Here is a 15,764-nt window from a genome sequence, read left to right on the forward strand (position 1 = left end):
TCTGTCCCTGCGGGCTGCAGGGGAGGGGCAGAGAGGGCAAGACCGCCATGGGGGTAGCCCCAAAGGGAGCCCTCCATTGGGCCCTCCCAAACCCCCAGTTCCCAACCAGGTCAGTCCGGCCCGGCCCCAGCCCTTGGTCAACAATATAGGATAGCCACTGGCCTCGTGGCTGGCTCCGTGTCGTGATCCCCAATGAGCCGGCCACAGAGAAAGGCCAAGGCGCTGAGCGACCCGGGAGGCCTGGACTGAGACCACTGCTGAGACACCCCCACAGGCCCCTATCAGGTATGTCCCTAAAACTATGGTTACTCATGAGGACCTCCCCAAACACTGTGCTTCTGGGGTTTGTTTTTTTTTGAGCCACACTGGCAGTGCTCACGGTTTTGTGCTCAGGGATCACTCCTGGCTGGCTCGGGAGAACCTATGGGATGCTGGGGATCAAATCTGGGTCGGCTGTGTGCAAGGCCAACCCCCTACCCACGGCACTGTACTATGGCTCGGGCCCCAAGACGGTGCTTTTTTTTTTTTGCTTTTTGGGTCATACCCAGTGATGCTCAGGGGTCACTCCTGGCTCTGCACTCAGGAATTACCCCTGGCAGTGCTCAGGGGACCATATGGGATGCTGGGAATCGAACCCGGGTCAGCCGCGTGCAAGGCAAACGCCCTACCCGCTGTGCTATTGCTCCAGCCCCAAGACGGTGCTTTTTGAGGGCCACGGGCCTCCGGCCAGTCCCCTGCTCAGCAGAGCTCCATCGGTTGCTGGAGCCGGGGGTGCACCCAGGCCTCCTCCACAACCTAGGGGTCATCCTGGGGCCTTCTATCTGGCAGCATGGACGCAGCCCAGCGCTGGCCGGGCACGGGAAGCCTGCAGGGCCTGAGTGCTGGGAGAGACGCCTGCAAACAGGCGAGAGCTTGGCGCAGCTCCGCCCAGCCCACCAGCACCCGCCGACCCTCTCAGCCCAACGCTTCCAACGGGCAGGCGTCCCGCTAAAATGGCCCTGCAGCTGGTGCCCTCGCCGATTCGTACCCTGAAGCTCCCCGTGCCCCAGGGCTCGGCCAGGACCAGGGCAGCCAGTGCAGGCGAAGGCGCGCCAGCACACCCCCTGCCCCAGTGCCAGCATCGACGGGGTCTGTAAGGAGCAGCCCCCGCTGGCCCCGATTCTCCCGAGGCAGCCCCAGGCCAGCGCACGCCCCGTGTCCGGCCCAGGAGCCAGGAAGGGCACTCCCGCTCTTGCCCCTCTGGCTCAGCTCCCCATCCCCCTGCAGCTCCCACAGTCAGGACCCGAGGGACCTTCTGTGCAACAGTGACCCCTCCCCTGGGCCCCTGAAGGGAGCCCTGGCTCGGCCACCAGGTGCCACACCCCTCCCCTGCCCCGCCCACCGCTCTACTCTTCCTTCTGCCTTAGCTGACGTCAGGGCACTCAAAGAAGTGACCCTCCTGAGTAGGCTGGCTCTCGGGGCACGCTGCCCCCACACCTTCGCCGTCCGCGGACCCACCGTCTTCTTCAGCCCTCGAGACCCCACACGTGCAGATGCCAGGAGCAGAGAGATTAACCGATGACAGAAGACAGACGATCGAGACCGATCCGAGGCAAACCTTTTTTTCTTTTTTTTTTTTTTGCTTTTTGGGTCACACCCAGCGATGCACAGGGGTTACTCCTGGCTCTGCACTCAGGAATTACCCCTGGCGGTGCTCAGGGGACCATATGGGATGCTGGAAATCGAACCCGGGTCAACCGCGTGCAAGGCAAACGCCCTACCCGCTGTGCTATTGCTCTAGCCCCCCGAGGCAAACCTTTTCATGATTTAATTTTATTGGTTTGAGGGGCCATACTTATAGGTGCTCAGGGATCGCTCCTGGCTCTGAGCTCAGGGATCACTCCTGGTGGGGCCTGGGGGACCACATGGGGGGCTGGCATTGAGCTGGGAGGTGGCCATGTGCAAGGCGAGGGCCTTACCCACTCTACAATCTCTGCAGCCCCTAAGATAAAACCTGTTGCTTCTCTGTATTTTTTGGTCACTTGTGGCCGTGCTAGGGAACTACTCCGAGCTCAGTGCTCAGGGGTGACACCAACGGATCCTCTGGGCTCCACAGATAAAGCCTGTGCTCCAGCCCTCTATCCGGACTCTCCATTGAGCTCTCCGGCCCTTCTGAGACAAACCCCAAGGGACAACTGTGTGCTGGCTCCCCGCTGAGTGCGCAGACCCCATCTCACGTGGCCTCTCACTTCCTGCCACACCGTGTGAGATGACAGAGGCCATGGTCACACAGAGACCTGCCCACAGGCAACTGGACCTCACTTGAGACCACCACTGCAAGGCCAACTGGACCTCACAGTGTGAAGTTTCGAGAACAGGAAACTGCACCAAAGGCCTGATGTACCGCAACTATGGTGTGTTCCTGAAGAACAAGGTAGTCACTGCTTTAAGGAGCTAAAGATTTAAGTAGTACTGGTCAGTGAGTCTTTGATAACGGAGCAAAAAAATATGAAGTGGAGCAAGGAAAACCTCTTCAACAAGTGGTGTTGGAAAACTGGTTGGCTATAAGAAAAAGGAAAAAAGAACTCAGACCCCTTCCTAATGCCATGCAAAAAAAAAATCAAGTCAAATGGATTAAAGACCTTGATATACCAGATCAGAATCCATACGGTACACAGAGGAAAAACACAGGCAGAAATCTCCATGGCATTGCAGCTAGAGGCATCTTTAAGGATGAAACACCATTGATCAAGCAAGTGGAAGCAAAGAGAAACACGTGGGGGGCTGGAGAGATAATACAGCCGGTTGACGGTCGCTTGAGCCCGCCAAGTGATTTCTGAGTTCAGAGCCAGGAATAACCCCTGAGCAGAGCCAGATGTGCCTTCAACTCTTTCCCCCGCCCCCCCCCGCCCCCCCCCCCCCAAAGCTAAACGAATGGGACTACATTAAATTAAGAAACTTCTGCACCTCAAAGGAAATGATGGCCAGAATACTAAGACAGGCCACAGACTAGCAGAAATTATTTGCCCACCCCTCATCTGACAAAGGTACACAAAGCACTGGTAGAATTCTACAAGAAAAAAAATCATCCAACCCTATCAAAAGATGGGGCAAAGACTTGAAAACAGAAATTTCCTCAAAGGAGAAATACAAATAGCCAGGAAGCATATGAAAATGTGTTCTCTGTTACTAATCGAGGAAATGCAAATCAAAACAACAATTAGATATCACCTCATACCACAGAGACTGGCACTCATCAGAAAGAACGACCAGTGCTGGTGAGGGTGTGGGAGAAAGGGACCCTCCTTCACTGCTGCTGGGAATGTCGACGTGTCCAGCCTTTTGGGAAGACAGTAACTGACATTTCTTAAAGGACCAGGAATCGAGCTTTCATATAAACTAGCAATTCCACTCCTGGGAATATACCCCAAGGGCCCAAAAGCACAATGCGGAAAACACATTTTCACTCCTATGTTCACTACAGCACGATTCACAATGGCCAAACTATGGAAACAATCCAAGTGTTCAAGAACGGATATAGAACAGGGACAAAGAAACTATGGTGTGCTTACTCAGTGGTAAGAAAAGATGAAGTCATGCAAATTTGCTGCTACGGGGATGGACCTGGAGAGTCCCAGGCTGAGTGAAATCAGTCAGAGGGAGACGGCAGACACAGAATGACCTCCCTTATATGTGGGATGTAAGGAAACTCTGAAAGGGACTATCAAAGGCCCGGAGGCCATAGGAAGGGAGCGCAGGAGAACTGGAATTCAGTAGGACACTTGGCACTGGGATGGGGGGAGGGAACACTAGGATAATCCCAGAGGGGAAATGTGCCCGCCACAGCAGCAGGGAAACCAGGGACACTGGCGAGGGAAGCGGACACTGGTGACGGGATCGCGCTGGAACACTGCAGGCCTGAAACTCAATCATAAATATCTTTGTAACTCGCGGCACTTCTATTTTTAAAAAGTAAACAAATGTTTGAATAATAGCTGGACTCCTTCAAAGCAGAACCCGCTGAGGCCACACCTGGGCACGTGAGGGCCATAAACACCGAGTGCACCCAGGGAGGGGAGCCAGTCTGGGAGAGCCGCCGAGGGCAGTGGGGTGGGGGTGGGGGGACACGGATACCCCAGAGCCGCGGTGCCAGTGCACAGGAAGAGCCCGTGTCCAGTGGGAAGTGGTGCCCGCCAGGCTTCGGAACTGGATATGGTACGGAGGGAGGCGCCCAAGCGGCAGTGATCTCATACGTGTGTGTGTGTGTGTGTGTGTGTGTGTGTGTGTGTGTGTGTGTGTGTGTGTGTGTGTTGACCTACACACACCGGGAGAGGCTGTGTCCCCAGGATGTGGGGGCGGGAAGAGGGAGAGAGAGCAAGGGAGAAGGAGAACCAGAATTCCACTCGCTCCTGTGAGCTCCCGTGGAGGCGGCGCCCGGCGTGCACCCAGGCGAGGGCCCAGTTCCACAGAGACGAGCTGCCCGGCCCCACGTGCCGCCCACAGACACACACGTTTGTGCCTGCAGCGAGAGAAAGGCGGGGAGAGGTCTGGAACCTTCCAGGGTTCAGCCCTTGACCCCATCCCGCCACAGGGAGCTCTAGCCCGAGAGAGCACTTGGCAAGGCTAGCCAACCCGCCCCCTCCCCCCCGCCCCCTCCCCTCCTCCCTTCCCCCCACACCATCCCCCAGTGCTGACCTCTCTGGGGGAGGGAACAGCACCTCCACGGCAGCCCACGGAAACACGCCCCTCTCTCCCCTCTCTCCCCTCTTCCCGCCCTCTCCCACAGGCCACGCCCACCCACAGACCCGCCCTGGCCGAAAGCTCAGTGTGCAGCCCCCCTTCCCACGGTCCACCCCCCCCCCTCCCTTGGATGGGGTGCAGGGCTGGGGAGGTTGCAGAGAAGGGGCTGGCAGATGCCAGGGGCCGCCAACAACAAGGCGCTCTCGCGCTCTCTCTCTCTCTCTCTCTCTCTCTCTCTCTCTCTCTGTTTCTCTCTCCCCTCTCTGTTTCTCTTCTCTGTTTTTCTGTTTCTCTGTTTCTCTCTCGGTTTCTCTCTCTTCTCTCTGTTTCTGTTTCTCTCTGTTTCTCTCTTGCTCTCTCTCTCCTCTCTGTTTCCCTCTCTTCTGTTTTTCTCTCTGTTTCTCTTCTCTGTTTCTCTCTCTTCTCTCTGTTTCTCTCCCTCTCTGTCTCTGTCTCTGTCTCCCGCTCTCCGTATTCCCACCATGAGTGAGGCTGCCGCCACCCAGCACCCACCGCGGGGCACCCTGCCTGCTGTCCCTGGGCTGTCCCCACACCACAGAGGGGTCCAGCCATTTGTTCCCCGCACCCCAGCCTGGACCCTGTGTCCACCCGCATGGGGGCCCTGCCCTTGGGGGCAGCCATGGGGCCAGCGCTCTCCACTCAGGGGCCTCTCACGCCTGCAGATGGCTGCCTCAACCCCGAGCCCTGGGTCCCGGCTTCTGCTCCAGTGAGCTGTGATGGGGCCCGGGCACGGGCATTTCCCCGCGCTGCTGGGGCTGCGGGCTCGTAGTCTGGGAATGGACATTTCGCTCCTAGCTGGAGTGTGGGGCTGACAGCAAGCAAAGGGACGGCCGAGACGAAGGCCAGGCAGCTCCCGGAAGTCAGGGCAAACCGTGCAGGGAGGCTGGCATGGCACCTGGGGCGGCCACTGGGTGTAGAAGGGGCCAGCGCGTGGCCACGCCCCTGGCCTCTGGCTCACCAAACGCATCTGTGTGCCAGGTGCCGGGCACCGCGGCCGACCCACGGCCGCCGTGGGCTGCGCTCCAAGCCTGTCTCGCCTTCTGCAGCTCCCAGGCCCTCCTGCCCCAGGACTGGCTGTCAACAGTGTCCCTGGCCCGGAGCTGCCAGGGAGGAGTGCCAGGTGAGCCTGCGGGCTGTGGGAGGGACCGGGCCCCTCCCCACATCAGCCTCGGGGGACCTGGGGCAGGCGTGTTTGTTGCCACCGGATCCAGAACAGTTACTATGGGTCGGTAATAATAGCAGCCGTAATCCCTCCTAATTGGGCCCGACCCGCTGTCTGTAGGGCACTTCCACGCCCGTGACCTCATCTGACTTCCACAGACGCGTGTCAAGCAGGCGCAGCTGGAGCCTGGGCCCCAGCTCAGGGCCTGGAGTCGCCTCCCCAGGAAGCGGCGAGCTCAGGTCGGGGACCTGGGGCTCTGGGCCTGCGCTGTGTCCTCTCTTTCGTGCTGCTGTTTTGTTTCTGGGGGGAGGGTCACACCTGGCTGTGATCAGGGGTCCCTCTTAACAGTGCTCCAGGGAAACCATATGCAGTCCTGGGGACCGAGCTGGGTTCCATGCTATGAAGGCAGGTGCCTCACCCCTGCGCTAGCTCTCCGTGCTGAAAGGACGAGCACTGCTACCCAGGGCCACAAGGGCACTGCATGGCCTCAGGAAGAACTGGGGGGAAAGGGCTGAGCACCAACGGCCAAGGTGTGAAAAAAGTACAGCTTTGGGGCCGGGGCGATAGTATAGCAAGTAGGGCATTTGCCTTGCACGTGGCTGACCTGGGTTCAGTTCAATCCCTGGCACCCCATATGGTCCCCCAGCACCGCCGGGAGTAATTCCTGTGTGCAGGGCCAGGAAGAACCCTTGAGCATCACTGGGTGTGACCCCAAAAAACAGAACAGAAAAGAAAGTACAGCTTCACCGGCACCAGCCAGAACAGAGGATGGGGTGGGAGGGGAAAGGGGGGCCAGGGTCCCCTAACCCAACAGGGGAGCAGCGCCAGGCCCTCACGGTGGCCCCCATCTTCATGGCTATGCTGCCCGAGTCCTGGGGTTGCCGCTGAGAAGGCCGGTGCATGAACAACCTGGGTCTGCTGTGCTTTGTCCACGGGGTCAGACCCCTGGGAGCTCCGGCCAGGGTCACTGTGGGGAGCTCCCCCACCCCTGCTCGCTGGGGTGCACAGCCCCTATGCCCTGCAGGCTTCCGGGCTGGGGAAAAGGTGCCTGGCCGTGCTGCGTCCGCTGCGTCCGCTTGCGAGTTCGCGTCCATCTGTGGACAAGCACGGGCCGCAGGGAAGGCCCCGCTGCAGGGGCAGACACCGGCCCCCATCCGCCCGCCCCGCGCCTGCTTCCTCATCGGGTCACCAGCTGTCTGTGCCCCGCTTGTGTCCAGGGCTGACCCCACGGCCCACGAGATGGAAAACACCCAGAAAAGAGAAGTGAGCTCTGGGGACGAGCACGCGGCGGAAGGAGCCGAGCAGCTGGGGCTGGGCGGGGAAGCAGGTCCCCCAGGCCCCCCGAAGTCCCCCCCGGGAGCCGGCGGAACCGACAGCCCTCAGGGGGGCCAGGCCTGGTGCCACGTGTGCACGCTAGTCCTAGGGACACAGCCGCCCACCCTGAACGCTCGTAGACCCCGCCAGGTACGGGCCGCCCGAGGTGTTCAGAGCACGGAGGGGACAGCACCGGGCACCCCAGGAGGGCCCACGGCCACCAGTTTCCCCAGAGAGAGGCTGGGAAGGGGGGCTGACCGCTGCTCTGACAGAGGGGGAGAGGGGTGCTGGCCTTGTGACCAGGCGAGACCCCCTCCCCGCCCCCTTGCAAGGCAGCTGTAACCGCCCCCCCCCCACGCTGGGCAGAGGGTGAAGACGGGGACTCTGAAAACAGCCACCTGTCCCAGCGCCAGAAGTGACACTGCGGCTGGGGCGGGGACAGGAAGTCACAGTCGCCACACAACAGGGGGTGCCCTGAGCACCCAGTGCCCCACGGGTGCCCGAAGGACTGAGTCTCAGGTCTGCCCTGCCTCCTGAAACCAGCCTTTGGCCTTCCAGAAGCCTCCTAACACCAGGCAGCGGGCGACCACAGGTAAGACTCACCTGAGCACTGGCGGACCCCCAGAGAAGGTGGGCTGAGACCCTCTCCCCTGATACAGCAGCCGCTGGGGCGGGGGGGGGGGGTGCTGGTGCCCCGAGGTGCCCGCCAGCCGCAGCCTCCCCCTCCTCCTGCAGGGACAGGCCTCCCTTCTGCCCCGGGCAAGGCTGTCACTCCCCGGGGACAGCCCCCTCGGGTGCCCAGGTTCCCGCTTACCTTGCGGTCCTCCTCCCGCTCCGGAGCGGAGCTGCTGGTGTCCCCGGGGCCGCTGGAGGGCATGGCGGGCAGCTGGGTGGCGGGAGGCAGGCTGGGGCTGCGCGGGGCTGGGGGCGGCTTGGCTCTGGGGAAGGAATTCTCGCGGCCTCCTTCAGCGGGCGCTACAGCGGAGACATGGGTCCCCGAGGGCGCCGGCCCTCCTCCTCCTCTGGGACTCGGCCTCAGGCTGCCGTGGGGCGTCGGGCGGCTCCACCTGTGGGGGGAGGGCAGCGGGGTGAGCAGAGCAGGGCACCCCCAGACGGCCCCCCCTCCCAGGACTCGGCCTTCCGCCCCGTTCCTGCCGCCTCACCAGTCGGGGAAACCGAGGCAGACGCGGCCGTGCCCGGCTTCCCTCCAGGGCCGCCTCCTGCCCGTGTGGCGACAGACCTGCCGCCTCCTGGGCTGCTGTGTGGGTGCCCTTCTGGGACTTCCAGCCGCCCGCCCCCGCCCCGGCTTCATTCACGGCTGCTCTTCCCTCTGAAAGCTTCCCGCACCCTCCCGCCCACCCTCGCCGCCCCCCCGGGAAATCCCAAGGGCCCCAGCCCAGCTACATTTTCCTTCTGTCTGTCCCCCCCGCTGGCTGCCACCCCCACACGCTCGCCCCACGTGGAGGAAGTGAGCCGCAGTCACAGGATGTAGTGAAATGAATGTCACCTCCCTCGGCGGAGGGGGCTGCGGCCACGCGGTGGGGGTGGGGCCAGGCCTCGAGGGAGGCGGCTCCCCCCCGCCCCCCCACCGTGAGCGAGGCCCCCACTGGCCTCCAGCAGCCCCCGAGGGGTGAGGGGGCCCGGGCACCCACAGGCCGGCACTGGGGAGGCTTTCACCCGCCCTCCCTCAGGTGTGGGCCCCGCGCCAGTGGAATAACAAAGCCCCTGCCTCAGGCCCCAGCTGGGGGGTGCAGCTTCCACCCTCCCCAGGCAGGGCTCCCCACCCCCCAGGAGCGCGGCCAAGCCAGGCCGCCAGGAGGGGAGGGGATTGGCAGGGGAAGGAAAGTGGGAGGCAGGCTGGAGCGGGGCCTACCCACACCCTTCCCTTCCAGTTCCCGCCTCCCCCCGGTTCCCCCTGCTGCGCCAGCCCCCCCCCCCCCACAGCCAGAGCTCCCTGCGCACTGGCTTCAGGCTCGCGGGGGTCCGGCCCTTCTCCAAGGGGCCTCAGGCCTGGGGAACACGGCCCCCAGGAGAGGGGCCCCGGACAGGATGCTTCCATCAGGCCAAATCCTGACAGGGCGAAGTTGCCCCAAACCCCACAGGTGAACAGAAGGACCCTCGTCCCCCCACCCCAGACACAACGCACGACCTCGGAGCTCAGCCCAGGGCTGGGCTGCATGCACACTGGCACCCAGATCCGCACACACAGATGGCCACCATGAGAAACATGGCCACCAATGGGAGACACGGCCACAAGCGAGAGGGATGGCCCTGGGAGAAACCTGGTCACTGTGAGAGGGATGACCACCATGAGACCTGGCCACTGCGAGAGAAACAGCCTCTCAGAGTGGCCACTGCGAGAGGGATGACCACCATGAGACCTGGCCACTGCGAGAGAAACAGCCCCTGTGAAAAAGGTGGTCACTATGACCAGGTGGCCACTGGGGAGAGGGATGGCCACCATCAGAGATCTGGCCACTGAGACCTGGTCACTACGAGAGGGTCCGCTCGCGTGAGAGAAGAACAGCTGTGAGAGGGGTGGCCCCTGGGAGAGGGACGGCCTCTCAGAGAAACAGGGCCACCACTACGAGGAGGGCCAGCGGAGATGAGCTCCAGGTCCATTCCTCTCTGGGCAGTGAGCAGAGTAGAACATTCCAGTCCCTCTGAGAGCAGGAACCCGGGCTTAGAGAGCGGAGGCCTAGCCTGTGGAAACTGAGGCTGCAGTCCAGAGTTTCCTCCCTCTCAAGCTTTGATGGGGTATCCCAGAAGCTCTGTGCCTCCACCTGGAAGCGACACTGAGCCCAGAGGGCTCCCCAAGGCCTGCCAGCAGGGCACGTCCTGTGTTAGCGCCAACCATGGAAACTCACCGTAGGCTGCAGGAGCCCCACAGCTGCAGGTGGCTCTGGGCTGGGCCCTCGGGGTCCTCAGCAGTGACTCGGGGACACAGAACAGCTGGACGAGGGGCCCCACAAGACCTCCTCCCCTCTGCTCTGCCAAGCTGACAGAGGTCCCCAAAGGCAAAGGGCAGAGTGGATTAGGCTGGAACATGCTCAGGAGCCCCACGACCGCCCGACACTCCATGGAACCTCTGGGCCTGAAGGAAGCAGGAGGTGGTTGACCCTGGACCAGGGTTCCTTCATCTGCCCGGTGAGGAGAGAAATGTGGGAGCGAAAAGCCCTTCTCACGGAGCCTCTGGCGGCCAGTGCGAAGAGGAAGGAAGCAGGAGGAAAAGGGCCCACACAGTAAGGCGTGGACCTCAAAAGGCAGACACCCTGGGAAGCAAAGGTGGCGTTGGGGACCCTCCAGGCCAGCAGCTAGCATGAAGCAGGCAGGCCTGTCCCACACAACTCCAGACCCCGGACGCCGACCCTGGGAACCAAGGCTGGAGGGCAGAAGCTTCCTTCTCTCCGGCAGGGCCCTGTCCCCAGGCTGCAGCCCAGAAAAGGACACTTGTGTCACCATAGAAGCCATTGCCACGTACGGCTCTGCTGTTTCCGGTCCGGAAGCTGACTGTGCCCATGCCCTGGGCCACCCCAGGTGAGAAAACTCCCCCAGAGACCCCCACGGCCATAGCGAGCAGATTCCAGGGCTCAAAGGGCTGGAGCACCCTCAGGAGGTTAAATTTGGTTCTTGGCACTGCAGTGTCCCAGGGCACGGAGCTGGGAGTGGCCCGCAAGTACTGCCAGGTGTAGCCCAAAGAATGAAAAATCCTCGGAAGACATTTGATGGGACAGTCTCGGGGCCTCTGGAGACCAGGGCGAAGATGATGCATGTGTGAAAACTGAGTGAAAGCAGTTAACTCCCCAGATCTACCTCCCCTCGTAGACCCACCGACACCCCCAGGTCGACCACCCGCTGCAGTCTGCAGAGCATAAAGTGATGGTCTTTGCCCAGCAGAGAGCAAAGGTGAGTGACCAGAACCAGGGACACTGAAGGAGCACGCCCGGCTCTGCTCTGGGGTCACTCACTCCCAGGGGTGTGCGGGCACCCTGCAGGGCGGGGCCCCCAGCCAGGCCTTCTGCATGCAAAGCCTGCTCGCTCTGCTGGGCTCTCCCCAGCCAGGTAACCGTCTTCAGCGTAAGAGCGGAGTAAAGACACTCTGACAGGCGAGGGCGGATGCGTGCTACCTGTAGGAGGTCCGCAGTGCCCCGAGCGGGAAGGAGCCCGAAGGATTAAGGCAAAGAGGCAGAAACGAAACATCCACAAGGGCCACAAGGAACTCTCGGCAGGACCAGCCTCAGGCACATGCGGTGCATCCCCACCACACCCTCCACTGCGGAACCACTTTCCATCTCATTTATTTGTTTATGGGGGTGCTGGGGGTGGAACTCAGGGCCTCAGGCAAACAAAGCACGCACCCTAATGTTGAACCACCATGCTGGCCTGAACTGGTACTTATCTGTACCTTTTTGTTGGTGTTGTCTGTTTTTGGACATGCCTGATAGTACTTGGAAGCCACTCCAGACTCAGTGCTCAGGGGTCACTCCCAACGGAGTGGTGCTGGGACCGAACCCAGGGTTCCCACATGCAGAGCGTGCACCCCAGCCCTTTGAGCTGCCGACCTGGACCTGAGCTGCCTTTTATTATTATTATTTATTTATTTATTTATTTTTGCTTTTTTGGGTCACACCCGGCGAAGCACAGGGGCTATTCCTGGCTCTGCACTCAGGAATTACTCCTGGCAGTGCTCAGGGGACCATATGGGATGCTGGGAATCGAACCTGGGTCAGCCGCGTGCAAGGCAAACACCCTACCCGCTGTGCTATCGCCCCAGACCCTGAGCCACCTTTTAAACCTGATGAAATTTCAGGTATCCTTCACTGCCCCTATTCCGCCATCTGGACTCAAGCACTGACTGGATCTGCACACTGATATTGGATCATCCATGAACTATCTGTCCTGAGTGGTGTGCTCCAGATGTGGGAGTTCAGTAAAGCAAGGCAGGAGGCCCAGAGAGCAGCAGCTACACCCAGAAGGAAGGCCTGAAAGAGGGAGGCACAGAACTGCAGCCACCGGGGAAAACAGCCATTGAGCAAGAGAGGCTGATGCAGAAAATGCAGCTGAAACACGCAACGTGTGATGTGAGATTTCACACTGACGGCTGCCAGAAGGTGTCTAGGGACTAGGAAAAAGCAGGCAGAAAATAAGCCAGGAGAAATCATCAAGGTGATTCTGTACTTTGGGAAAAGCAAAGAAAGGAAATTATTATGCTTAGTAGTGGATTACTGTGAGCATTGATTTAAGCATTTAATATGTGTGTATACTGTATCACTGTATCACTGTCATCCCGTTGTTCATGGATTTACTCGAGCAGGTGCCAGTAACGTCTCCATTCGTCCCAGCCCTGAGATTTTAGCAGTCTCTCCTTACTCGTTTTTTCCAACAAGTATAGGCTTTTTTCAGGGTCAGGGGAATGAGACCTGTTATTGTTACTGTGTTTGGCATATCGAATATGCCACAGGGAGCTTGCCAGGTTCTTCCCTATGTGCATACTAACATATATAAACATGATACATATATAAAACATATACACATATGACATGCAGGATCAATTTCCTATTTGTCATTAGAGGTACCCAAAACTTAATGGCTTTAAAGCCACACAAACTGGGGCTGGAGCGAAAGCACAGCAGGTAGGGCGTTTGCCTTGCGCACGGCCGACCCAGTTCGATCCCCAGCATCCCATATGGTCCCTGGAGCACTGCGCAGAGTGATTCCTGAGTGCAAAGCCAAGAGTAACTCCTGTGCATTGCTGGGTGTAAGCAAAAATAAAAAATAAATAAATAAATAAAAACACACAAACTTAGGGGGCTGGAGTGATAGCACAGTGGGTAGAGCATTTGCCTTCACGTGGCCATCCTGGGTCCGAGTCTCAGCATCCTGTATGGTGCCCTGAGCACTGCCAGGAGTGATTCCTGAGTGCATGAGCCAGGAGTGACCGCTGGACATCGCCGGGTGTAACCCAAAAAGCAAAAAACCCAAACAAACAAACAAACTACAAACTTATTATCTTGTGGTTCTCCTCAATGGGCTAAAACCGCCAAGGGACGGTACAGCAGGCAGGACGCCTGCCTTGCATGTGGCTGTCTGGGTTCAATTCCCAGCATCCCATATGGTCTCCTGAGCCCGCTAGGAGTGACCCCAGAAGTAAGCTCTGAGTGCTGTCGGGAGTGGCCCCCAAACAAAACGACACAAATCAGTAAGTTGGCAGGACTGTTTTCTATTCTACAGGCCTTACGGATAATTCTTTCTTCCTTCATGAATTTTTCCAGCTCCTAGAGGCTGCTCCCACTCCTCATGGTTCCTTGACCCTTCAAGCCAGCAACAGCGTCTTTCTCCCGACTCACCACCCGACCCCACGGTCTCTGTCTTTCGCTTCTAAGAAACCTGTTGATGATATGGGAGCCACCCAGGTCGCCTGGGATTACCTTCCATTGTCTCTGGGGCCTCGCTGTCATCACACCTACATCCCCCTGCAGGCTCTGGGGGCCAGGAGGTGGTCATGGTGGGGGGGTCCGGGGACCTGATGATGGTCTTCCGATGGCAGGAGCCCTATTTAGCAGCCCTATTTACGTGGTTGGCCCCACGTAAGAGGGAGAAATTCTTACGTACTAGAAAGTCAATGGAAAATGTTTCCAACGGAAGAGTCAGAAATGTGTGCATTACTCAGAGACGTGAGATGTAAAATTGCTAGAAGAAACAGCTGAAAGTGGTTTCCTCTGAGAAGTGGAGGAGGAGGAGGAGGAGGCCGGGAGCGGGCACGAACAACTGCATTTGGAGGAGAGACGTCAGCGCCGCACGACTTCTAGAAACAAGCGCCTGCAGGACCGAGGAGGAGGCAGAAAGCCAGTCCCGGAGAGGGCGGGGCAGAGGGCCGCCTTGGCTGCCGCTGGCCTCACTTCCTCCTCCATCGCCTCGCCTTCCCACCTCTGCCACTCTACTACGAAACCATCACGGCCCGCAGAACCGTGAGCAGCCTCCCGCCCACCCAGAGTTCCATCACCAGCTGTAAAGGGGAGCCTCCTTCACGCCCCCCCATCCCACCCTCACGAAATTCCCCAAGTACATCATTTCCGCCCAGTCCAGCTCATGCACACAGACTGGGGAGGGAGGGAGGGAGGGGGAGAAGAAGGGTGGGGGGGAGGATTGCAATAAAGACAGTCCATTCTTGGAGGATCAGGCAGAAGGCCATCCACCAGACTGCCTCCAGCCCAAAGCCCTCTCTGCTCGCTCACCGGCCCGATTCCCACCCAGGACCCACAACTCAAGCTGCATGTAGCTGCCGTCACCACGCTGTCCCCATCCTCACCTTCCTCAGGAACAGTGGGGTCTGCAGCCCCATCAGCAACGCGCCCCACAGCCCCCAGCTCCAAGCCTCCCCTCAGGCTCAGCTAACCAGCACCAACCCAGCACCAGCACCAAGCCAGCCTCGCCCCCAGGCTCCCCGAACCGGCCAGAACCCAGCAGGACCCAATCCCACCCCGACTGGCACGGGCCGGTCCCCGGTTCCCCAACCGAAGCCTGACCCTAGACGCTGGCTCCATCCCGCACAGGCGTCCGGCCAACAGCCCTTCCTCCCGCTCCCCCTCCAGCCCTCTGCCTGACCCTCCGAGAACTACGGACTATCTTTATGGCAGCCGCCTCCCTCCGCCCGAGCCTGCCTTTCCCCAGCCAACTTGGCCGGGCGCCCTCCCTCCAGTGACCTGCGCTCCTTCCCAGGGCTGCGGGCGCCGCCCCCGGCGGGCACGTGACGGGCCGGAGCCAATCCGAGGCCTCGCCGGGGCCGGGTCCCGGGGCTAGGGAAGATGCTAAGGTGTGAGGATGTGAGTCAGTGGCTGGGGCCGCCTGGGGACAGCGCGCCTGCAAACCGCGGGAGGAAGACAGCGGGGCTGGAACACTGAGGCCATTGTTGGGGGCCCCTCCCTGGGCACGGGGGCGCCGCCCTGGAAGGGGAGCCTCGAGAGACCCGCGCCTCGCGGTCCGACTCGGGGGCTGATGGCCAGACCTCTGGCCCTCCTCTGGCTGCGGCGGGGGCTGTGTGGGCACACAGGCCTCCCTGGCCACTTGGCAGAGGTGTGACCGGAGGGAAAAAGAGGCCTCGGTCTGCTCAGCTGTGAAATGGGCAGAAAGAGTGGGGTCCCCTTCACTGGGCTGGGAGGATCACCACACCACGCACCCCCGCGTTCCTGCCAGGATTCCTTCCTGGCTAATTCAGCCCCCAGCCTTCCTTCCTGGCCGGCCTCGGTCCCGTGCCATGCCACGGCCTGTGAAAGGTGTTTGCAGCACCTCACTCACCCGTGCCTCGCCCGCCCGTGCCTGCACAGGCTCTCTCCCCATTTCCCAGATGAGAAAGTGAGGCAGGGAGCAAATTCAGGAAGCTGCCCTGGGGGCTGGGGATGTGGCACAAGCCATAGCGTCCTTACTTGGCATTTGTGACAACTGGAGTTCCAATCCTGGCACTGCAACGCACCCCACCCCCGACCACAATAACAACGGCAGGTAAATAAAGCTGTCCCAGGCTTAATGAGCCTGCTGCCTTCCACACCGC

General features: G+C 60.4%; 1 protein-coding gene across 1 annotated transcript in view; it reads right to left on the reverse strand.

Moving 5' to 3' along the window:
* DNMT3A (DNA methyltransferase 3 alpha) overlaps positions 1-15,764 on the reverse strand; it is a 97,406-nt gene that overhangs the window by 64,950 nt on the left and 16,692 nt on the right. Inside the window, exon 2 of the mRNA XM_055123559.1 lies at positions 8,031-8,283. Coding sequence (XP_054979534.1) covers positions 8,031-8,093 — 63 coding nt within the window. The 5' untranslated portion in view covers positions 8,094-8,283. The remainder of the gene's footprint in view (positions 1-8,030; positions 8,284-15,764) is intronic.

This window comes from Sorex araneus, chromosome X, assembly GCF_027595985.1.
Source record: "Sorex araneus isolate mSorAra2 chromosome X, mSorAra2.pri, whole genome shotgun sequence".
Taxonomy (NCBI): Eukaryota; Metazoa; Chordata; class Mammalia; order Eulipotyphla; family Soricidae; genus Sorex; species Sorex araneus.